Consider the following 25,434-nt stretch of genomic DNA (forward strand, 5'->3'; position numbering starts at 1 on the left):
AATACAGCACGTAAATCTGACAGATACATGCTTATTGTCTGCAGCATCTGGGAGTTTGAGCTCCATTGTGTGGGTGCTGCTCTTGGCAAACGTCGCTTCACAACATCATCCAGCAAGTGTGTACGTTTCGTGGATTTGCTGAAAAATGTACTTAGTCCCTCAACTGTTTTGAAAAATGTTTTACTTTCAGGCATACACTTTGCTGAATGCATCAGCACTAGGTTTAGTTTGTGTGCTTCTCTTTAATTTTGGCCTGCACTCCGTTAAGCTCTGATGCCATCACGGCAGCCCCGTCATAAGTTTGAGCCACTAACTTGTCAACACAGTTGTATTTCTCCAACACTCCCAAGACATAAGCAGCAATAGCGGGAGCTCTTCTGTCACTGCTTACATCATCGAAGCCCAAAAACGCCTCCTTCACTTCACAGACATCACTTTTTTAATACCACATTGCGCAAAATGACAGAAATTTGGGCTTTGTTTGTGACAACAGTCGTCTCATGCACTTCTACTGCAACAAATGAGGCAGCATTAATCTCCTTTTGAATATTTTTTCTGATCACATCACCAACTGCTTCAATTCAATTCAATTCAATTCAATTCAATTCAATTCAATTCAATTCAATTCAGTTCAATTCAATTCAATTCAATTCAATTCAATTCAATTCAATCATTTTGTACCCTGTTTGACAAGCCAGAAAACACAGTGGATGTTTATCAATGTCTAGCTAACCTCTCATCTTTCTCGGCAAAAGCATGTAACAGTTCTACATATGTTTCCCCGATTGGAGGAGTTTGCCCTCTCGTCGTTACCATGAAATGCTAGCTCCTGTTTAGCTAGGAAACAGGTTGCATTAATAAGGTTTTTTAAAATCTCTCGGTTTTCCCTCACCTTAGCATTGTGGATGCTAACAATTAGTCTCCGTTGTTCATCCAATGCCAAATCGATCCTGGAATTCCCAAAGGTTTTTAGGGAAATCTGGCTTTGAATGTGCATGGCTGATCTTTCATGTTTGCTTAGGCTTCTTTGCAGATTTTTCAGATCGTAGTATCCCGAGTTGGTCCAGACGTTATCAAAAGATGAGAAAAAAAGGCAAGGGAAGAAGAAAAGGCGGTTTCTTGCAGGACAGCCACACAGCCAGTCTTTTCGCTTGTACCACTCAGTTTGAAAAGAACGACTTTTCTGCCCCGTAGTTTGAAGCAAACCTTTTAGCTCCGGCGTTGGTCTTCCATCGCCTTCTGTTTGGACTGGAAATCAAGTTTTGAGAAATTTTTTAGCGTTGGAATATAATCCTCCATAATGAGATGGATCAGGCAGAGTATTAAATAGCCGCTGGCTTCAGCTTGGCGCCGACTTTCAGTTGCACCTGCCAAATTGCGTACGCCCCCTTAAGGTGAGGCAGAGTACTGGGTGCCTCACCGGCTGACTTTTCTCTTATTTGTATGATTGGCCAGGATAACTCTCTCACACATACATAAAAGACATTACACAGACTGTAGAAAGTCGTGGTGTATAACTAATAATTATGTAAAGGTCATATTGGCAATAGGCCGAGGAACAGAAACGGGCACGCATCATTCTACACAGTTTGTATTGGATTGCGCTTTCAGGCGTGAGGCACCGCTCGCCACTGCCTCACCCAGGGTTTCTGCCATCGGGGATAACTCAAATTTGGCCAATTTTTTTGTAATAAAATGTCAGAAATATGTATGTAGTAATACTAAAAATGTATTTTAAATACAGATTAGCGGAAAATATTACTATTTATTTTTTGTACTTTTTTCTTTTTTTAAATTCATGACAGGTGAGGCAATGCCTCCCCTGACCACACGTCACTGATATAACTTCTCTGCTCCAAATCCTGCCTCCTGGTCTGTGTTTGGGTCCTCATGAGTGTGTGCAAGAGTGAGTCCTATTTATAGTGCAATTAAAAAAGGAAGGGCTGCCATGAGTTGATAGGTCCTGCTGCTAGCCACCACAGTGGCTTTCAAAACAGCAGCTCCACTTTTCATGTCTGGTGTTTCCCCACCAGCTCCGTGGTGTACATACCAGGTGTTGCCACTAGCTCCATGGTCTACATCTGGTGTGTTGCAACCAGTAGACTTGGACAATTACAGGGAGGTCTTTACAATCTTGCAACTGGCCATAAAAGATTATACTGATAGTATGCCATGTCCCAGCCAGTCCATGTTCAGCTGGCAGCAGCTAGGAGGTTCATGGCCATATTAATTGCCAACCCAGTCTTGTGCCTCAGCCCAGAGTGGCAGAATTGTTGGCAAATGCCAAAGAAGACGTTGATGTCCTTTCTGAGATCTACTTGTCTTCCAGCCACAAGTCCATTGTTGTTCCTCGTAGGGTTCAACCCTCCGGTTCTCCGCCTCCAGCCCTGTCTCCTGTGTCGCCACCAGCTAGACCAGCGCTTCTCAATGGGGGCAGTACCGCCCCCACAGGGGGTGTTTAGTAACCATCAGGGGGCACTGGAAGCAATATTAAAAAAGGGGGGCATTGGAAATCAATTGTTTTACTTTTAATTATTAGTCCATATAGGTCACTTTCCCATTAAATCCAATGGGAAAGTGTGCCCAAATTTTGACTGTTAGTCTATAATTAATAAATAAATGTATAATTACAATAAATAAAATAGAATGTAGTAGAAAAAAAAACTATTTTAACTGTGAAGACGTCATTTTGGCCATTCAGTTGTTCAAAGATTTTGGCCCCACATCTAGTTGCCCGCCCCGGATATGTATAAAAATTAAAGATGTTGCAATTAGCAAGTTGCAAAGAGTGGAATTAATTTACCATTTACACATTCCACTCATCAAGGGTACAAACTTGCACCATCCCCGGTTTACATTGCTTCAGACATATTTCCTGTTGTCTTTCCTGTGTAACAGTTGGGTCCTCTTGTTGAGAGTTTAAAACTGCATCTGGGCTGATCCTCCTCTATCTGATATTGAAATATGTTTACATCCGATTTGTGTTCAACCCCCACGTTATCATAGTCCTGTTCTCAGTTGCATTTCACTAGTTTTTATTTTATTTGAAGTTTATTTCAAGTCCAAAATCTGTTTGTTTCTTTAAGCTGGAAATAATCCTGATTTTGATTTTATCCATTTTTATCCAGTGTTATTTCCGTTTCCTTCCTTTCTTATTTTAATTGTAAATTATGCATATTTTCTAATGTTTCAATGTTTCTGTAAAGCACTTTGAATCACCCTGTTGTTGAATGTGCTTTACAAGCAAAGTCATGTTGCCAAGGAAGAGCGATTTCTCAGAAATCTTCTCTGCTGATTGGCTGTCAATCTCATGAAATTGATATTTTTCTTCCTGAAAACATTAGATCCAGATTATCAGAAACCATTTCCTATACATATTTGTGGAGACGTTAGATTTGAAGGACAAAACGTCCACAGTGAAAGACTTTTGTGTGTCATCCAGCATTCAAAGGTAAATATGAATTTATTTATACTCATAATTTATATAATTACCCTTGAAAGGTAAAAACGTTCTCTTCTGCTTTTTATTTTTTATGTAACAAGGCAACGGAACAGAGACCTGCAGAGAGATGGGAGCATGAATATATAAACAGAATGAAATGGCAGTTTTATTAATAATCTTAAATGTTTAGATATTTTCCCCCAAAGTTATTTTTGTATGTCAAAGCTTGCTTTTTCGTCCTCTTTTGTGACAAAAATATCTCCACTGTGCTTTTTTTTTTTTAAAAAACAGCGTGTTTGAGCCTGTCAGCTAAAGTTTTGACAATACTGCTGAGTAATGACATGATAAACTGTAGCTGTGTTTCCATTACAACCTGAAGTGCTAAAACCTAAATATCACAATAAAAACTGCTAATAGAAAAACACATTTATTTCTAAAACCTCTCAAATATAACTAAAGAGCTGTTACACTCTCATCAGGTGGTTTTTCAGATGTCTGCGTAGAAATATATTGCTAAAGTGTAGAAGCACTTTTTTTTTTATTCTTTACACATCTCCAGACATGATGTGGCCAGTTAATTTCAAGTTAAGATGTACGGATGAAGAGCAGATGTAAATCTTTTTGCGAATAATTAAGGAGACAAATATAACTTCCATCCTTCATTGCAATCAACAGTGAAATGCAGTCATACAAGGAATTATTAACCGAAATGAGAGAGAAGGTCTTCGAAAAGCTGTAGAAAATCCTCCACAGCAAGTGGAAAACCCTAAAACCTCAATACTTGGCGATCTAGCTAGCTGGTTACTTTGTTACTTGGCTACTTGGCTACAACTGGATGAGAATTGCAATTTATGGAAACATCTGAAAGTTGCATTTGTACTTTGTTAAAATGTGAAAAATTTTGCTTTAATTTTGTGAAAAGCTGTAATGAAAACGGTGCCAGTGTTTATCCTAAACATTGTCTGTCCTATGGCAGGTTTTACATGAAAAAATGGAAGAATCCTACATAAACAACATCTCAACTGATAAAAGCTACAATTACAGCAACATGAGCTTCAACCCTGGTGAAAACGTCACAGATTCCAGCTTTGATTCCATCATAAATGTAGTGGAATGGATCATCGTCTGTAGTGGACTTCCTTTGACTCTAGTGGCTATCGCTGCAGTTTATTCTCTGGTGTGTATCACTTCTTTTCTTTTCAAGTATAATACAGTGTTTCTGAGCCCTGGTCCTAAAGGATCATGCTGTGCAATAACACAGGTAAACTCTCTGGGTAAATAATATGGACGGAAGCTCACAGCTACCGGTTCGATGTCCCTTCTGCATATCCTCTCCTTGATAGTAACATGTCCAGGATGACACCAGTGCTGGTTAACCAGCACTGCAATTCCACCACCCTTTAGCTTTCCGCTTTGTTGTCTGCTGCGGTCTGCACGGACCATTTTAAAGCACGGTACAGAAACATTACAGTCAGGGTTGTGTTCATGCAGCCATGTCTCGGTGAAGCACATAATACTGCACTCTCTGTATTCTTTCTGAGACCTTGTTAGCATTTCGAGCTCTTCCGTTTTGTTAGCTAGCGGTCTCACGTTACCCATGATGACAGCTGGGAGAAATGGCTTAAATCTCGATCGCTTTCTCCTCTGCCTCGCTCTGCATTCTCTTCTCTTTTTTTTCCAACTCTATCGGGATTTGATGTGTTGTTTGGCTAATAATCCTGATTTGGGAGAGTTTAATTAGTTGATCCCAATTATAAACAAGTCTTTCGTTGCCATGGAGACTCATCATAAGTCTTGAGAGAGCCAAAAATATGCAGAAAAATCTCTCTTGCAGCACACCCTCCAAATGGGCATTAAATCTTCAGAAAAAAAGACCTAATTTAGCTAATATCTATGTGAGAAGAGTTTGTACTTTAAAAAAAAATCAAGATAGCAAGTCAGAGCAAAACCTTTTTTGAGTTAAGAGCGTGAACTTGTTCTGGTTATGTAAAGTCCCACGGCAGTCAATCCTGCTGCTGCTGAGCTCCCACTCAGCTCAGCAGCAATGTGTCATTCATAAATGAACCGGCTCTAAGAGCCAATTCTTTGCAGTGAATCAGCAGATCCAGCTCCCAGTTGTTTCCTTTTAATGCTTTGCTCCCACAGCATTTCCAGGGCTACACTGACTGCACGCTATGCTATCCTGGATGAAACGTGCACCTCAGCATAACAAACCAAATGAAGCTGCAGATGCAGTGTGAACTTTCATCTGTTATTGCTCATGGAAATTTTACATCTGATAATGATTCTGCTGTTTGACCGAATATTTAGGAAGCAACACTGGAAAGATGTTTTATCTCAGTTATAGTTTGTAGGCAGAACAAGGAAACATGTTTATTTGGGTTAAAGTTCAGAAAATGTTTCAAATTTATTTATTTACATTAATCAGTGTTTTCCTGCAGGCACGTAAAGATCGTGTTGCTCCAGTCTACATCATCAACCTGCTGGTTTCTGATCTCGTTCAGCTCTGCTGTCTGGCTACGTGGAAGGCTGGAGAATATCATGACACAATCAGTTTCATCTACTACTTTGTTCTCCTGGCCAGTGCGGGATTCATGGTGTCCATCTCCCTGGAAAGGTTGATAACTCTTCATCCATGTGCATGTTTGGTTCTTTCCATGTTCTCTGTTCAAGTTTTAAAGTGTAGTAGGTTTTTATTCCACCCTCATTATAGCAGGTTTCTGTTCCTGATTACCTCACACCCTCTCTATGTTTGGTCTTTAGCTATCAGAGCTAGCAGCTAGCAGCCTAGTCATCTGAAAAGAACAAGAGATCAGAGGCTGTGGGTTGAGGTTTTGAACCTGTAATGGGGGATCAGGCAAGTGCATTCAGCAGGAAGGTGTAGCTGCAGGAACCAGGACGGGGAGAATGGTGAAGTGTTTATATGCATCTCTTCTCCAACACATCTGAATGGGATGAATGCTTCGTTACCTGTGCAGAGGTTGATGACATGCAGATGAGAGAAATCAGACATGTGATTCAGATGTGTTGGAAAAGTGATGCATCTGAAACCTGCAGGACAGTAGACTAAGGCCTTGTCCACACATAGCAGGGATCTTTTTTTTCTGATTTGGCCTGCATGTGGACATATATAACCAGAGTTTCAGGTTTTGAAATGTCATAGTCGGCTGCAAAAAATACCATGACATCACATGTTCAACCTTCGTTTACGACAGCATGGACGTCCTCAAAACTGGGTTGTTATTCAGGTGCTTTGTCTGTGTTTACACTGCCATCAGTACTGGTCCGCATAGACAACCAAAGACAAAGGAAGACATTAATGACAGTTATTTTCCACAACATTTGCCACAACATGCTGGCGGGGGGAAGATATTCTGTTTTGTAAAACCCGGCAATGTGTGGACATTGTCTTGAGGGACTTGGCTACCTGTGGAGATACAATCCTCCTTTGCTCTCAATTTCAGTCAGTCATCATGTTCATCCTGCTTTTCTAGTTTAACTTTAGTTCATGGATTTTCCTGCCTTTTGAGGTTTATCTCCATTGTTATCCACTCACCTGTGCGCAACCTATAGTATCCCATTTAGGTCCGTCCTAGTCTCTAGTCCACAGATGATGACAATTACTGCAATTTTTTTCGTGGAACATTACATTGATATATTTCTGATGCCATTCACAGTATTTGTATTGATGTTTCATTGCAGGTATCTGATGATCACTCAGCCGCTGTGGTTCAGATTCAGACGAAACATCAAGACCTCTGTGGTTGGTTGTGTCGTGATCTGGATGCTTCCTTTTGTTTATATCCTCCCTTTCTATTTTGATGTTGATTTTCAGCTCAGGGAAGCCATTTTTGCAATCTACTTCCTCCTCCCCTTCCCTCTGTTCATCTTCTTCCTGGTTGGGACTTGTAAAGCCCTGTCTGCAGCTCGAAGTGTCCCTGCTGATGAAAAGCAAAGAATTGTGGCCATTCTGGTTGTGGTGCTGCTGATTTACACACTGCTGTTCCTGCCCAGCATCATTTGGTCCCTGGTAGAAGAAGCTAGAAAGAACAAGATTTTCCATTTCACATCTTTTACTTTGCTTTATATCAGTCCTCTTGCAGACTTAACATTGTACATTTTTATGAGGAAAGGTGTCGTGGACAAGCTTTTTGCCTCCCTGTCTTGCTGTAAAATGTTGACCAATCAGCAGATGATCAGCATGAGTAATAACACGTCCATTACATGCAGTCAGAGTGTATAAATTTTACAACCTGTATTCTAAAAAGTTGGGATGTTTTGTAAAAGGAATTTGGACATTTCAGAGTCTCTCAGACGGAAAGATGGGCAGAGCTTTACCATTCTGAGACAAACTTGGTCTAAAAGTGTTGAAAAATGTTCCTCAGACTTTGCCACTGGTAGGACATGCTTACCAAATTGAAAGTTTCTCCATCTACAACTCTTAATATCATCTACAAATTGAGATAATCAGGAGGAATCTCTGTGTGCACTGGACAAGGCTGGATGCTGGTGATCTTCTGAAATAATAGCAGACATGATTCTCTACTTTAAATCCCTCCTCGGATTCAAGAAGACTGCCAGGAATAACTGTCTGTGAACACAGTTCACCATGAAATTTACAGATCTAAGTTAAAACTCCATCATTCAGAGAAGAACTACAAGTGAACAGGACCCAGAAACAATGCCATCAAAGCTAATTTAAAATGGTCTTCACTTACACTTTTATGGGTGCGACCTAGCAACACAGTAACCATAGAAACCACAGGTGTTATTGTCTGCAGATGCATTCTGACTTATCCTCAAAGAGTAAGAAGACACAGTTACATGTTTAGTATTTTAGGTTTTTGTCTGCTGCAGATGTGTCTCGATGTTTTGCAGTTGGGTGATAACACAGGAAATTTCTGGATGAGCTCTAGCAGCTTTTCTCTAACATGAACCCATGTAAACTTATGAGTGTCTGGATCATCATAGAAACATACGCTGTGCTGAGCATTTATGTTTAATCTGTTCTCTCATAATATCAGGTTTAGGTTTTATCATCAAAGTATCTTTACCTCAGTCTGTAATTTAAATTTAATGTGTATAATTGCTTTAAATGACTACATGGACTTTGTTATGCATAAATGAAATGCTTTATTTTCTTTTGAACCTGTCGTGTTACAGCTACACCACTAATAGGCAGCACCTACCAAAGCAAGGGAAATAAATGGAATCATTTCCTTTTAAGTATTGATGTTTTTTCCTCTGATTTCTTATTATTGTTCTTTAATATAATCTTTCATTTGCTATAACTTCCAGTACCCGTCAATATGAAAGTGATGGCATTTAGTGCTTTTTGTACCTTAATAAAATGACTGAATAGCACCTCCTGCTGGTCAGACAGAGGCTGCGCAACTCAACCTCATGCTGTATCACGGTTGAAGCTACACCTTCTACTAAAGGCACAGAGCTGCTTTGCCTTTTCCTATCATATCATCACAACGGTGTGTCTTTGACCATGTGAAGTCAGTTTCTTCATACAAAAATCATTTATGTAAAAAGGCAGGTCACCACACTGGCTTTTTATATTATTGCACTATGCCAATGGTCTACATACTTTCACAGAGAATTAGTGAATCAATGCTTCACTCTCAAGTTTGCTGATGGACTTACTGACAGGATGACCCAGCTAGAGAGGCTTAAAAAATTCTGACATATTTCTTTTGAGAAAAATCATCAAAATCAGCTCTGCTGCTTAAAGGGGTCCTATTACGGTATTTGGAGTTTTCTGAGCTTTCTACAGTGTTACAGTGTTGAATCCTCATCAGACATGTGAACGACACTGTTTTTTATCACCTAAATGCATGTTTGAGTTTGAGTTTGAATTCCAGCACTCTCTCCGTTCGGTTTCCATGGCGACAAACGCATCGTTTTAAAGAGTTTTTTCTACTTGGAAATCCTTGTGACGTCCCGGGGGGATAAGGTTCGGTGATTGGTTACCTTCTACTGGTTAACAAGGGCATGTACAAATACATCAGGCGGGTGGAAAACGTGGGATAAAGTTATTTCCAATGATGGCTGGTGAGTTTACCAAAGAGAGACATCCTGCTGCATTCGTTGCTGTGGGTTGCTGTTTTCCACTTTGTTTTCAGGGTCTGATTCAGGTTCCAACATGTAGGGCTGTATGCTATGTGTTGACATTGTATTTTATTTTTTTTTATTGAGTTCATATTAGCCTAATCCTTCTGTTTATGAGATGTTACAATGATGGTGAAAGCAGGTGCGGTGCGCGCTCCCGATGTAGTGCAGTGGCGGGAGGCGGGGCTTAATGCAGAAGAGTCTCAATCCACTCGTTTTGCCCACAGGCTGATCTGACAGCCTACGGAGAGGGTCGGTCTGAAGTAAATTAAGTGATTTGTGACAATAACTCGATCAATCCCAGCCCTTCTGGGCTCAGAAACAAAAATAAACTAGCCTGAAATGCACATAATAGTTCCACTTTAAGAAACACAATGTGGCGCAACTGGTATTACCACTCCGATTGACTCGTGTTACCACGATCAGCTGTGAAAGTGCTGACCAGCCACATTGCAATGCTTTTACATTCGGTGGAACTGCGGGGTTCGTACTCACAGCACCTGCCCACTTACAGCTTATATATACTGTATTCAGTCATTGATTCGTTATCTTAACTGCTTAGTTCGATTAAGGGTTGTGGGGAAGCTGGAGCCTATCCTATCAATTCAATTCAACTTTATTTATATAGCGTCAAATCACGGCAATGCCATCTCAAGACACTTTACAGACAGAGGGGAAAACATAATGAAGGCCAATTCATAATAGCCTATGTAAGGAAACCAACAGATTGAGTTGAGTCCAACTCAATCTCCCATCCTGAGCAAGCACACTGGCAACAGTGGGAAGGAAAAAACTCCCTTTTAACAGGAAGGAAACCTCCAGAAAGACAACAGGAACTGCTACTCCCGGCCAGGGAGACCTGCTGAGACAGGAGACATACATGTTAATGATGCAACACTGTTATTGTGGAGGTGGGGGGGGGGGGGGGGGGGGGGGGGGGGGCGAAAGGTAGAGTACACCCTTTACAGCTTGCCAGTCCATCGCAGGGATGCTGTATCCAATTTTACACAAATTGTTTATTTTTCCCCTAATAGTCAAGGAAAACAGCCTTGTTTATTCTATACCTAATCTGCTCTGACATGGGACAAATATTGGATTACTATGCTGGATTTTGTCCTCATAAATTCAGAGTTCACTAGATGAATAGGGCTCAGAGCAATCAATAGTCTGACCTGGTGCTGTGTTCTGTCTCCAGGACTGATCATGCTTTTCTGGGATTGGGGTTGATGGTTGCAGTCTTTAGACAGGCTGAACAGCTTCCTGTGAGGGCGAGAAGATTTTAAAAGTATCTGTCTGCACCTCAGAGAGCTGACAATTTTTCAGGACATGTCCAGGGATGTTACCTGGACCTGCTGCTTTCATTCATTCATTCATTATCCTCACTGCCCAGTCCAATGAAGGGTCACGGGGAAGCTGGATCCTATCCCAGCAGTCTTTGGGCAAACAGCAGGGTAGACCTTGGACAGGTTGCCAGTCCATCGCAGGGCGAACACAAAGACAAACAACAACTCACGTTCACACTCACTCCTATGGGAAATTTTAGAGTACCCAATTAACCCAACATGCATGTCTTTGGACGGTGGGAGGAAGCCAGAGTACCCGGAGAGAACCCACGCATACATGGGGAGAACATGCAAACTCCACACAGAAAGGCCACGTTTCCCAAGCTCTCCAAGCTCCCCAAGCCTCCACCCAGCTGAGGATCGAACCACCAACCTTATTGCTGTGAGGCCACAGTGAGGCCCTTCCACCGTGCAGACCTGCTGCTTTGTGAGGGTTTATCTTCTGTAATGTACTAATAAAACCTACAGGTGACAACCTACAACTGATGGCGACGTAGCCTGCAGCCCCACGATTTTCAACAAAATAGCTTAACCTTTAGTCCTCAATCAATGGATGTATATTTACCCAAGAATTCTTTGAATTCAGACGTTATTCTAGGTTAAGGTAGGGATGGCGAAAGCGAGGCGTCATGAAACATCGAGTGAAATCTGACACAACTGCCTGAAATTGATGCATTGTGTCAAAACATTAGACCTGGTCAAAGAGCTCCATCTTTTGGCTCGAGAGTGTAATTCATCAGAGGGAAAGCACTGACGCGATTCCCCACGTCTGTCATCACTGTCTCATCTGACTTAGTGTTCAAAAACGATGTGCCATCTATATTATCTCCCTGTTGTCTATCACACATCCATAGAAATGATAAAATGTGGCTGTTATGAGACATGAGTGTAGATCAGGGGTAGGCAGGTTGAGCGTCACAAGTATGTATGTGAAATAGCACTTATCCAAGTGTCCAGTATCTGCTCACATCTGTCCTGTTGCAAAGCTCTCGGCAAGACGAAGCAGAAAAGGTAAGAAGCTATCCAGCTACAGCAAAGCAGCAGCGGTGGTCCTTTGCAGTGCACTATCCAGGGTCGCACCACTGGCTCACAGCCCGATCATGTAGTCCGAAACCGTACGGCGTTGTGGACCAGCCAATCACCACCCGCCGTCTTCTGCAGCTACATAGTAGCGCTAACACGTAGCACAGCTCAGGAACTCAGAGTGGAAAGAGCAACTAACATTCACAGCCACATGTGGGATCAGCTGCTCACCGCTGTTTCCCGGGCTCGATGAGGAGCACACAGCCTGCAGCAGTGCCTGCGAGTCTCTGCCAACCTTCCGGAGAAGAAGGGATAGAACCAGGAAATGACGCAATCCCAGCTACCAGCATGCAAGACCCGGAGTGTACGCCCTGGTCACGTTTTAAGGGCTGCGCTCTCTGCCAATTGGCAAGCACACCAGGGGCAGCAGTTGAAGACAGGTGTGTCCAGCTACACTCACAAACACTCTCTATACTTATGTATGCAAGATCTTCCTCTTACTATATGCTTCCATGTAAATGTGTGTGTGTGTGTGTGTGTGTGTGTGTGTGTGTGTGTGTGTGCGCTGTGTTAATGGCTGTGAGTGTATGTATTATTCATCCTGTATGTCTGTCAGTAAATATCTGTTGACTAAATCAAATCAAATCAAATCAAAGATACTTTATTCATCCCTGAGGGAAAATTCAGAGTTCAAGCCAGCTCGCCCAAGGTCAGACATACAGACATGTAACATTCATGACAAAAGAGCAATACAGAACTGAGCTTAAGCTTAGGCCATGCAGCTATTATACCAGCGCTGCCTTACAATGGATAAGAACAGAGACACAATAGGATCATAGGGGGTCATGGGCAAAAAAAGGTTGTGTAGCTCCGGGAAGATGTGGTCCGAAAATGCAAAGTACTCAAAGCTAATACTAATGTGAGGCTTTCCCTCAATCTGTTTTGAAATTTTTATTATGCAGAACCGCTACCAGAACCTCCTCCTCCTCTCAAAAACCCACACTGTTCTGAGCGTTTCTGACTCCACAATTTTGACAAGCCCTTGAAATTCCTGTGTAACGTAATGAGGCCTCGATTGGCGTGCTTATGTGACTTTTGGCACGCTGAATCAACCTATCGGTCATTATTGTGGTCCAATGGTTGGACCACAATAATGACAGACAACAATGATTGGTTTTGCAGTAGCCACTTGTTTAAACAACAACACATAGACAATAGAACACTTGGACAATGTGAACACATGAAAAAAAAAAATAAAGCCGGCACTTGTAAAAAAAAAAAAAAAGGATCCAAAAACCAGTTCTTATTGCTCGTTGGGGCCCTTCCAGTTCAAATCAGTACCTTATCGATGCCAACACTGGTTCCAGTGTCAGTATAATTCAAGTCAGTCCTACCACACAATACGTGAGGATGGGGAAGTGAGATCGTGCATATCAGCTTGTTGTGCTCATGATTCAGTTGGCTTGCCACCCAGCTCCTGCTGGGAATCCTTCTGGGACTTAGGGTGGTGATATGTGGTGCTGATCCAGTCAGTAGCACCTCAGTTCCACGTCGAGCGTAACTCCCGATCCACAAAGTCACTGGGGGGAACAAAAAAACCTGACCTATCCTAGAATCGCTATTACAAGAAACACACAGTAAATAATCAGACATGTCAACCTTTTCACAAACAGTTTACATAAATTAGTGAAAATAATGTAAACAATTCCATTTTTGCAAGGCAAAGCTGTATATTTAGCACCAGGCACCCATATTAGGGCAGTAGCTAGGCTAGTTTTAGCAACATTAGCATCCATTGTAGAGTATCAGGCAGCTATCACAGCCATTTAGCTGCTTTTCTGAATTATGGCTTGTAGCTCATCCTATTTTCCAACATAAACAGTTGTTTCACAAGTAACCAATCAGGTTTTACAGTTTCACTCACCGTTGAGACAATGAGTGGGTCTCTCTTTGTGGACTGCGCCTGATCTGCGGCAGTCATCTGCTGCACACGCCACACTACGAGGCGTAACACAACAATATAGCCATCTTGAGATGTTTAACATACTAAATAATCAGTAAAATTCGGTTTTGGGGAGTATTTAAGTCTCTTGCCATGCAGATGGTAATTAATTTCGAATCAGGTAAGTAAGATCCAGCCATACACGTTTTCAATACCAAAAAGTAGCAAACAGGAAGTGAAGGCAGAGCTTGATCACCTGAGACCTTGGAGCTCACTAATTGGCCAGCGCCTCACAGAGGAGCATAGGAAATGTAGTGCTAATGGTTCTTCGAGGTAAAAATCATCTTATGCATTAAAATACTCTACAGCAGAAATATTTATTTAAAGGTTTCTGTTAACCTTAGTAAAGAGATGATTCTAAACCTGGTTACAGATACCTCCGCCAAGGCCTTTAAAAATGTCCTGGATCCAAACGGTGATCCGGATCACCACCAAAATTCAATTACTTTTTCCTTTTCACATTTCCAATTACTCCTGAAAATGTCATGAAAATCCATCCATACCTTTTTGAGATATCTTGAACACAAACAAACAAACACAGGTAAAAAAAACAAAACAACTTAACTGCCAGGAAACAAAGCAGTTTTATGTAAAATACCTTTAACTAGTAAAACACAAAGAGGTTATAAATACTTCAAAATTAATCATTTAAGTTGATGTTTATTCTTAGTTTTTCTAAAATTGTATTTTATTTCTAATGAGATTATAATTTTGTACACTTTTATTAAAATAAACAAAAACATACAAAAGAGAATCACTTCATGTACAATTCCTTTAGTTTGATGGTCTAAATTGTAAACATTTATTTCATACTTATTGAGACAAACAGGCTCAAGTCTGGGAAGATCCACCATGCATGTCAGTTCACTGGATACTTCCTCCATTCTGGCAACTACCTATCAGTGGTGTTTAAGTTATAATGCAGAAATGATTGAACTATAGATAATCTATAAACTGTGTACAGCGAGTATGAGTATCATTTTGTAGATGTTAGGAAGTGTATGGACACCAGTTAAAGAACGCTCCATGCTGTAGTAGTTGGTATGGATGGAGAGGATGTAAATACTGTGAACACACCACTGCGATGCATTCATTTGAAGATGAGTTTCTGCAGGTATGTTGTCTTCATTCTCCTGCTCTTTGATCAGATTCTGCTGGAGGATGGAAAGCTGGACAGACACTTTTTCCATTTTTGACGTCTGTAGTAAACTTGCCAAGAGCTTACTGGAACTTCACTGTAATAATGTCTGGGTCTATTATTTAATTCAGTCAACCACTACAATGAAAAAGAAAATTGGGGCAAATTGTCCTGGTGTGAAGTTTTATTTATTTAGTAGTTTTTCTTGTGTTTTCTGTCCTGCCTTTTTTCCCATGTTCGTTATTGTGATGTTTTCTGTGTATTTGTGCTTCTTAGTTTCAGGTCTCACTTGCTGCTTCATTGTTTGAGTTTCTTCCCCGTTGTTCCTCGGCGAGATTGAAATATAATTCTCAGCATTTTCTCTGCCTCCTGCCTCTCCATCCTGCATTTGGGTCCACATCACCACTGCTAATTGTTATGCAATTAATTAAGATTGATTAACTACAAAGCTTTAATGCTTTTATACATATATATGTGTGTGTGTGTGTATAAATCCTTTATTTCTATATATATTTTCTTGTGATTTTGCAGCTGTTACATGACATGTTCCCACATGGAGTTCTGTTGTCTTGTACAATGACAAAAAGCTTGTATTTGACAGAGGTCTGGGTCACATATAAAAATCAGGTGGTTTTGGCAGCCACACCTGTTACTGCTGTGCAAAATTCTGGGAAATGTAGTGTGAGACCCAGAATTGAATCTTTTTGAGGCTGCTGGATCAGGATGTTGCAGCATCGGGATCCCGAGGCTATGTCTGAATTCAGGATCTGCACTACGAAGTGTTCTACATTGTTTGCACACACCAAAGTGTGCTGACTTGCCAGCAGAGGTGGCAATTCTTGGTCCAGAAAGTAAAAGTCCTGTCCGGCAGCTGTTCCGACCAGTCACCAAACAAGCTGAATTTAATGAACAGAGTTTATTTGCCAGGTAAACTAGCCTGTTAGTAAAAACATCTGCTCTAAATGTAGAGGTAGAGCCATAAACATGGCATGACTCTTACTTTCTGGACAAGGAATTGCCACCTCTGCTTGCCAGTAAAATAAGACGGCCTATCTCGTGTACGAGAATTTCCCATAGTGCTCTGGTCCTCCGTTGCCTAGTAACAACATATGCAAAGTATGTCCAATTACTGATCCCATTCGTCCCGAAAAAACACGAAAATATGTTTTAAAATGACAGAAAATGGTGTCAGTAATTTAATTTTTTTTAATTTTCATTTACCTTTGTGATTAAATTACAAATGTGGAGGAGGCGGACCAGACAAGCTCACCTCTGGCCGCCAGCTCATCCTGTCAAGCTGACGTTAACTTCAGTGAAAAATAATCCTTGTTAGACACATATACAGTCGTCTTCATAGATATTCATACCCCCCCCCCCCCCCCCCCCCCCCCCCCCCCATTAAAGAAGGAGAAAAACTGCTGCCTGGGAAATAAGCTGAAATTAATAAAAGTAATAATAAATTAAGAATCATTACATTATTTTCTAATTCTGGTACAATAGAAAGATTTTTTAAAAGCAAACCTATGTTACATCAATCAAAAACTTATATTTTTTAAACAATCCTTTGATGTTTCCAGTCCAATCAGATGTTTTCTGTTCCTCCCAGTCAGCCTTCTGCACCTGTTGACCAGTATTTCGTCCCACTGCTCATCAGAAAAATGCTCTCATTGGTCCAGGACCCATTTGTTTCTTTGTTTGTTTTTTTCTTTGACTCAAGTAAATGACAGTGTCTCATATCATTGAATAGTAAATTTAGCACATTTTTAATCATTGTTGCTTTTTTCAGTATCCCGTTGTCTGAGTGACTGTAATAAATTCAGCCTTTTCTTTAAGGAAAGGGGAAGACGACATCTGAGGACGACTGGAATGAAATTTATTTGTGGTTATTGGACACAATGCCGCTGTCCTCCCAGCTTGTCTGCTGGGACAAATATGTGTGTGTATATACATAAAAATAAATAAATAAACGGTCTGGCTGGTGTAGTACCTACACCAGCGTTCTGCTGCTCATTCTTTTCGTGCAGTCACTTCTGGGATAGGAGAGGCAACATAGGATGCATCGCTTGTTGCCTTTAATTTAAGCTAATAAGGGCCAAACGAAGTGCGGACTTGAAGGGAGGATTTGAAGAAGTCTTTGAATTGGGACAGTACTTGATGTGCCACTATGACGTGTGCAGCCGACGAATCACTTGGAAGTGTGCAGGACCTGAATTGAGACACAGTCTGAGTCTGATTCTTCTCTACAGGAAGTTATCAGAGTCAGATGCAGGTGTGTTGCAGCAGGGAAACTCCAGCCTCCTCCTCTCTGCTGAGTCTTTTTGCTGCTTTAAAACTGAAAATATTTAGAACTTTTTATTCTTTTCTAGCTGGAAAACTTACTGAAATGTTATCTGCTGGTTTAATCTGCTTTGATAAACGTTTCATCATCACACGCAGGCATCTCTCATTTAACTTCCTGAGAAAATCAGATAGAAATGATCAGAAACTGTTTTCTGTCTCACAATTTTCCTGGACTTTGGATGTGAGGGACAAAACATCGACAGAGTAAAGGACTTTTCAGCTTTTGACTGTGCAGCAGAGGTAAATATAACTTTATTTATACATGTTCACATCATTGCTAGAGTAAAAACAAAGACAGACTTTCCATCATGTGGATGTGAATTAGTTTTATGTATAAAGATTAAAAAGCAGATAACAGATCTGCAGGCAGAAAACATGTTAAGTGTGACACTAAAGCTTAGTAATATTCCGTTTCAAGTCATTTTTATGACAAAGTTTGATGTTTTGAGGAACTGAAGCTACTTATTGTTGTTTAACTTGTGCTGTGGGTTTGGACGACGTGCGAGAGCCGGTGTTATGTTTGTTATGAGAGTTCTTCAGGGTTTACCTTGAAGAGACTGAGCGTTAATGTTTTGGGGACTTCCCTTCATCTGTTTACAGCTGCTATAAATCATAAATAACATGACAAATTAAACAAACATAAAGGTTTCTATCTGTTCTTGTGACATGTTCCTTTATTTTTTTCAAAATGAATTAAACTTACATACATGACTAACTGGTTGCATCAGTGCAGCATAACTGATGCAATAATAATAAACAATACAACAAATAGGATAGAACAAAATAAACATCCAGCATTTAATATTTTAAATCTGTTTAGAGAGTCTCTGGGATGCTTTCATCTGTCTTGATGTTCTCAGGATTGGTTTTTGCAGTTGTTCTGGAGATTGTGAACCATCAGTGGTTCTTCAGGTTCAGTTACTTGTCATCCAGTAGATTTTTCTATCAGAAGCCTCCTGTGTGCCATCCTCAGTCTTCATGTTGGAAGACCTGTGGTTAATCTCATAGAGAACATGTGCTCGGCGCGCTCATGTGCTGCTTTTGTCTGAATCTTACATGGTCTCCAGCATTCAGCTTGGGCAGTTTGTTTGTCAAAGTTGAACATCTGTTTTGACTTTTGTTGTTTGAACTGCTTTACACTGTCCCCTCCATCGTCTTCAGAAGGTTCTTATGAATGGGGACATTGGGCCTAAGTGCAGGGGACACGGAGGTCTCCAGTGGTGCAGAGCGGTACACCAACAGACTGGTAGAAGTGGGTTTCAGTCTCCTTCAGTCTTCTGCAACAGTCATTTCACTATCTGCACCGACTTTCCACAAACCCATCAGACTGTGGATAGTGTGGACTGGAAGTGAAAAAAGTTCCACTCTTCAGAAAGCTGTTTCAAAGCTTGTGCAGAAGAAATGTGGTCCATTATCAGAAAAGATTTTATCAGGTGGCCCATGTCTAGAGGAAGTAGCTTTCAGAGAAGTTATCACAGCATCTGCTGATGTGGTGTGCAGCCTGCAGAGTTCTATTCTATTCTACAGTCATTTAGCAGACGCTTTTATCCAGAGCAACTCATACCCTGATCGGCACATTGGGGGGCAACTTGGGGTTTAGTGTCTTGCCCAAGGACACTTCAGCATATAGTCAGGGGAATCGATCTCCCAACTTTCTAGTTGGAAGGCAACTGGTCTTTCTGCTGAGCTACAGCTGACTACAACTTCTGGGATCAACAAGTTGTAGTCAGTAACTACAAGTCTTTTCCTGCAGAACTAAAGTTCACACCAACCTTCTTAGAGGGCTTATCTGGCACCCAATAGGGTCGAAAAAGCTCAGCTGGATTTCTTCTTCGATGTGTTAAAGCGTTACGTTTGATACGTGACTGAAGTCATGAATAATTCATAGCAAATGTATGACTTAACGTGCTCTTGTCTTACACTTCTCAATTCCAACATGTCTTTTGTGTGTCTTTACAAAGGCTGATTGGGATTGATGTTTTACTTCCCTTAAAAATAATCCCACCAACCACAGACGTCTCTCTGCCGTTCCAGAGGGGAGTTCCAGAAAGCTGGATTAAGGGAAAGCCTGGCTTAACTTGATAAATTTGTCTCTTTTAAGAGAGAGTTCCATCACCGTGGCTTATCTGGATGTCCGCTGAGTAATCATGGTAGCTTATGCACCAGAACTCACCTGCCCACGGGCAGGCTAACATTAAGTTTACCTTTCTGATAACCTTATTGATGATCTTGTGGTAAAGGACAGTCAGGCCACCAGCCCCGTGGATTTTCAGGTGTAAGACGCCCAGCCCCCACCAGAAGCAGTGGCCTGTGTCTTTTTTGTTGGGTAGCTACCATAAACTGAAAAATACAAATATGGCCAAAGAAGTAGAGCTGAGAACGATTCTGTAAGCGTGGGGGGTGGGGGGTGGGGGGGATCATTGGCATCTAGCTAACTCCGACCTGCCTTTAGCTAAGAGCTACCAAGCTAAACTGGAGCTAACAGGAGCTAACCAGCTAAAAACAGGATAAAGTTAAGTCACGCTGTTAACTGACTAAGCTCTCGCCTTCCGCTTTTCTGCCAGCTCATCTTTTTGATCATCCACTCATCAGGACTTCCTACGTTTCTCGGGAAGTTACACATAACCAGGCTACGGAAGCTTTGCTTGAATCTTCCTGGAATAGATGCAGCTGAAATGTGCTTGTGGAATATGTTAGTAGACGTTGGTGGAACACCCCTCAGATGTTTTGCTGTCAACAAAATAATCTCGTTTTGAATCAAGCCAGGCTGCCAAGATGGTCTCTAAGAGTTACTTAAGTGTCTCATCCTTGATTTGATCAAATCTAACCAGCTCAGATTTTAGCATCTGCAACTGGTGGCAGAATTGTAATCATGTTTATGTACGCATCAACAACTTCCTGGTTCCTTTTGCTGGACGTCTCTCCTGCATCAGCAGCTCTGGATGACCATATCCATGCATTACACGTGACATCTGAGGTGTAACATTGTGGATGAAGTATCATCTTTTATATTCTCAGTGGACAGTCATTGATTGGCTTATTGGGCAGTGACATCATGGCTTATGGTCAGTTTTAACATGATTGCTTCCTCTGAGACAATCTGATCGAACCGTTCAAGGCATGTGTTCCTTCTTAATTTGTACTCGTCTGCATCTAACATGCAGTGAGACGCACATGCTACCAGTTTTCATTTATCAATCTTTTAAAAACAGCACATGAAAATTGTCAGTATATTATTAAAGAGTTTTAGAAATAGCAAAATAACATAAGTTTTACATGACCTCATCTGTCCAACTGTAGGTTTCACGCTGAAGAATGGAAGATTTCTCCATCAACACAACCTCAGGGGATCAAAGCTTTGATTATAGCAACATTTATATCAATGACACTGATTACAACTATGATGACAATAATGCCAGTACAGCAGAACTTACCATAAATGTGGTGCATTGGATCATCGTCTGTACTGGACTTCCTTTGACTCCGGTGGCCATCGCTGCAGTTTATTCTCTGGTGTGTATCAGATTGACCTTCTTCAGTACAATGAATGTTGTAAAAGATGGACTTCATTTTAGCTCAGCTCTGAACCCAACCATACATTAGATTATTGAATATATAAATAGATATGTTGTAAATCATGGCCACTTGAAGTTCAGAAAACATTTCATGCTTATTTAGTAACATCAATCAATATTTTTCTGCAGGTAGGAAAAGATCACATTACTCCAGTCTACATGATCAACCTGCTGGTTTCTGATCTCATTCAGCTCTGCTGTCAGGCTGCATGGATAGCAGAACACTTTAATATATTCACTTATTGCCTCCATATATTTGGTCTAATGGCCAGTGTTGGATTCATGGTGTGCATCTCCTTGGAAAGGTAAATGTATATTTAGTGTGTCAATGTACAGACGATTAACTTATTTCTGAAGCTCTTCAGCAGTATTAGCGTCTATGTTTCTTTGCAGGTATCTGATGATCACTCAGCCGCTGTGGTTTAGATTCAGAAGAAACATCAAGAACTCTGTGGTTGTTTGTGTCGTCGTCTGGATCCTTCCTCTTCTTTACATCCTCCTTCTCTACTTTAGGGTTCATCATCAGATCCTAGAAACCATATCAGCAATCTACTTCATTCTCCCCTTCCCTCTGTTCATCTTCTTCCTGGTTGGGACCAGTAAAGCCCTGTCTGCAGCTCGTAGTGTCCCTGCTGATGAAAAACGAAGAATTGTAGCCATTCTGGTTGTGGTGCTGCTGATTTACACACTGCTGTTCCTGCCCGGCATCATTTGGTTTCTGGTGAAAGATGCCCGAAATAACCTGATTTTGATCTTGACATCTCTCACATTGGTGAACATTAGTCCTCTTGCAGACTTGATGTTGTATATTTTCATCAGGAAAGGTGTCGTAGACAAGCTTTTAGCCTCCCTGTCTTGCTGTAAAATGTCGACCAACCAGCCGATGATCAGCATGAGTAATGACACGTCAGTTTCACATACTCAGAATATATAGATTTTATCAATTTTAATCAGAAATTTCCAACTGTTCCCAGCAGATTTGGCTGAAGTTTCATTGTGTTATTTTTTTTAATTCAGAATTAATCATAATTAAATAATTAAATAATTATTAAATATAGTTTTAAATCTCTGGGTTGGGAAGGTTTCTGATTGGACATGACATACTCATGTCTACTGGGAAAAACAAGCCCCACATTTCTTTTTGGCTACAACATGGAAGACCACATAATAAGAACCATTCTTGCATCTTTTATACTAGTTTCGAAGCACCAGCTGGACACCAGGATACTACTTCAGCAGGATAATAGAGTACTGGAGAGGGGAGGCAGACGAACAACAGGACAAAAGAACGAGCATGTGCAAAACAAACAGAATTAACCTAAAGCAAAATAAACATGAATTAATTCAAATTTAAACCAGGCACATACTTAAGAAATGAAGGGGGAATTAAAACTCTTATGTAAGCATGACCATTATGACACAGCCGTAGTAGAGATAAGTCTTAAGGTCCATGTTAGTGGGCAGTGCTGAGCTCAGAGTCTACAACCTCCAAAAAATAACAGAAGAAGAAAACCTCAAGGTGTTTTTATGTTTTCCGCAACTTTTGCTAGGTGCTTCTTTTTTGGCTGTTATTGCGTCGTCCTCTCGCTGGTTACATGTCAGCAAAACAACTCAACACTGCCCCCTGTGCTTTTCGGTGGTATTGCTTCGTCTTTTGCATCATGACGAAAAGCTAAACTGACCAAATTACTTACATATCCATTAAAATGTTCCTCTGTGCATCTGTCCTCCACGTCCAGCATAAATGGAATTTTTGAGAACAAACAAATGATCATTTCAGAGGCGAGATGTTTATTATATAATATATATATATATATATATATATATATATATATATATATATATATATATATATATATATATATTGTTGTACATTGCAGATGTTTTCACAACGAAAGGAGGTTTGTATAGGCTTTAATTTACATTTCACTGCATTAAAATGCAGGTAATGATGAGGTGCAAAGATTTAAATTTTTCTTTGTTCATGCTGGTCCAGTATCTTCTGAGCTCATTTAAATACTTTTTATGTGTATTTTTGCAGTACCATAGTTATCATTGGTTGTTATACCATTACACTGGGTAAACAATTCATTCTTTAACATTTTAAGACTTATTTAGTAATATAGCCTGACATGGATTTTAAGTAAAGTCTTCCATTGATCTGGAAGAAATCGACTTTCTTAAATGATTTGTAAATACCTTTGAGAAGAGTTTGAAGTCACTGGGTATTCTTTTCTTTTCTTTCACAATGTCAAAGTAAAGAAAATTAATTCTCTGTCAGAATGTTTAACTTTAGATTTAAGTGTATTTTCTTGTTTTTAGCAAAACTGTTTGTCTCTGCTGGAAGTGGAAACCATGTTGTGAGAGCTGCCATCCCAGCATGTGTTTTAACAGTGTTTTCTAATGACATTGATGATCTGCCTTGTTATCTTGGAGTAAGGACATGATTAACTGGTTATCTCAAGATAATGATTAAAAAAAGATTATTATTTAAATGCGGTTGCGCTCAGCTTCTGTATTAAGTTGTGAACACTGGTCTACAACTATGTAGTCCAATATTTTTGTTGTAAATCAGCCTTATGTTTTCGTTTTTGACTTTTCTATTGCTTATTTTATTCTGAAGTTTGTTTTTTTTTTGTTGTTGTTGTTTTTTTTTACTATTAATTCTACTACATGTTTTGGTTGTTACCTCAGCCGAAACACAAAATATGACCAATTTTACATGTTTTCCTTTTTAATTATAGCAGACAGATCTACAAGCAGATTTTACTTTTGTATTCATGATTGTTTCATTGATGAGCTTTTCAGTAGCTTGTTGGTTTTATTCTGAGTAAAACTTTAAAAAATAATCAACATTGAACAATGTGCTATCAGTGTATAAATAAAGGTAACTTGTCTATTTTAATGCATTTTCTGTAGCTTATTTGTGGCTCTGTATGCATCAGTGTATTTGTAGATATGTAGATTTAGTAAATTCTGTTAATATCTTAGGGTAGATTCACACCAGGATAGTCAGTCAGATTTCCCACCTTCCTTTAGTTTATTTTCAAACAAAACTGAAGTCGGTGCCAAACATCCTGGACAGCATGACGTAGTTAAACTAGCTGTTCTCCATGGGGTGAAACATCCACAGAAGCAGTTTGTCAGGTGAAAATGACAAATTAAACATCATGCAGGTTGATTTTTCTCTCTTCTCCTTCTTATGGTGGACATGACGAGTGTTTTACTGATCAGGCGTCTTTACCTTGAAGCCCTGCAGGAGGATTTCCAAAGCTTCAGTCATTGAGAGGAAAGTTGTCTCCATCACACCGTCCAGCAGCCAGAGAGATGTTTCTGATGCTGGTTCTGGGATTCAGGATGGAGAACACAGCTGGAACCAGGATGCTGGATGAATGAATAAACCAGCAGACTACAGGGAGGTGGTCTGCTGCTTCAATCTCTTATTATACACTGAATGAATGAATGATTGGTTTTATTAAAATGTCATGGATACAAGTAACCACCTCAAATGGGCTCACATGACACTATAAACATTTGGAATATGACTATTACATCAAACATCTTTAACACAAAATGACCACTTCATCAAGATAAAAAATTCAAATACAGAGTTTTCAGTCCCATTGTCCATGCCTTCTGTACATATTTTGCATTGCTTAAAAAATCTTTTTCAAATAGCCAACTCCACATATCACCTTTTATTAACCAAAACAAATCCGGATAAATACACATATTTTTTTTCAAACACAACATTATACAATTATTATACAATGAATAATAAAGGAGAAAGTGAAATTCATCTTCTACTAAACATAAGTCACACACTGGACATGTCTGTTCTCTTCAGAGATCCCTTTGTAACGGCCAGCCTTCCCCTGTAGAGGCAGCACTCTTTTCCTAAGCTAAGCACGCAGTGATCTCTGACCTCTTTTTAGGTTTTTATACAAGTTAAATAAAGCTTCAGATATATTTACAGTCTGTTTCCTTTTATTGGAAATAAAAACAACCTGAATTACATTAAATATAGAAAGGGATAAAGAGTCTATGTGTTTCTACACATAGACCGTATATAAAAGATGGACGGAGCCTCCAGCGGTAAAAAGTGAAGCCTATGCGGAGGTGCATAAAACTGCAGTCCCCCCTTCGTCCACTAGGGGCTCCAACACAGACCAAACCCCTATAGTCTCCGATGTTAAAAAGACCAACTTTGCAGCAGAAATAAACATGTTTACAGCCTGGTTCAATAATCCATTTTCGGTTTAATAGGTCAGTTTTACCTTCATGACAACTGTGGGGGGAGTGAATTTTTTCTAACTCTCCCGTTTAAAAGTAATTTAATTTGGAAATTCAGCATATTTAGGGGTGTGTCCTTTTGATTGACAGGTACCCGATCTCCCGCTAAAAGTCAGAAGAACGTAGAACAACCGTGTTTTTTAGCCGGTTAACAACGTGAC

General features: G+C 40.2%; 1 protein-coding gene across 1 annotated transcript; it reads left to right on the forward strand.

Annotated features, from left to right (window-relative positions):
- Positions 1–21,244: 21,244 nt before the first annotated feature.
- LOC306762278 (mas-related G-protein coupled receptor member A4-like) lies at positions 21,245–21,914 on the forward strand (the record flags this gene model as incomplete). Its single annotated transcript, XM_079248720.1, has 2 exons — positions 21,245–21,285; positions 21,374–21,914. 2 exons carry the CDS (start codon positions 21,245–21,247, stop codon positions 21,912–21,914), a joined length of 582 nt encoding a protein of 193 aa, XP_079104846.1.
- Between the last annotated feature and the right edge of the window lie 3,520 nt (positions 21,915–25,434).

Source organism: Telmatherina bonti (assembly GCF_933228915.1).
Source record: "Telmatherina bonti genome assembly, chromosome: 11".
NCBI lineage: Eukaryota > Metazoa > Chordata > Actinopteri > Atheriniformes > Telmatherinidae > Telmatherina > Telmatherina bonti.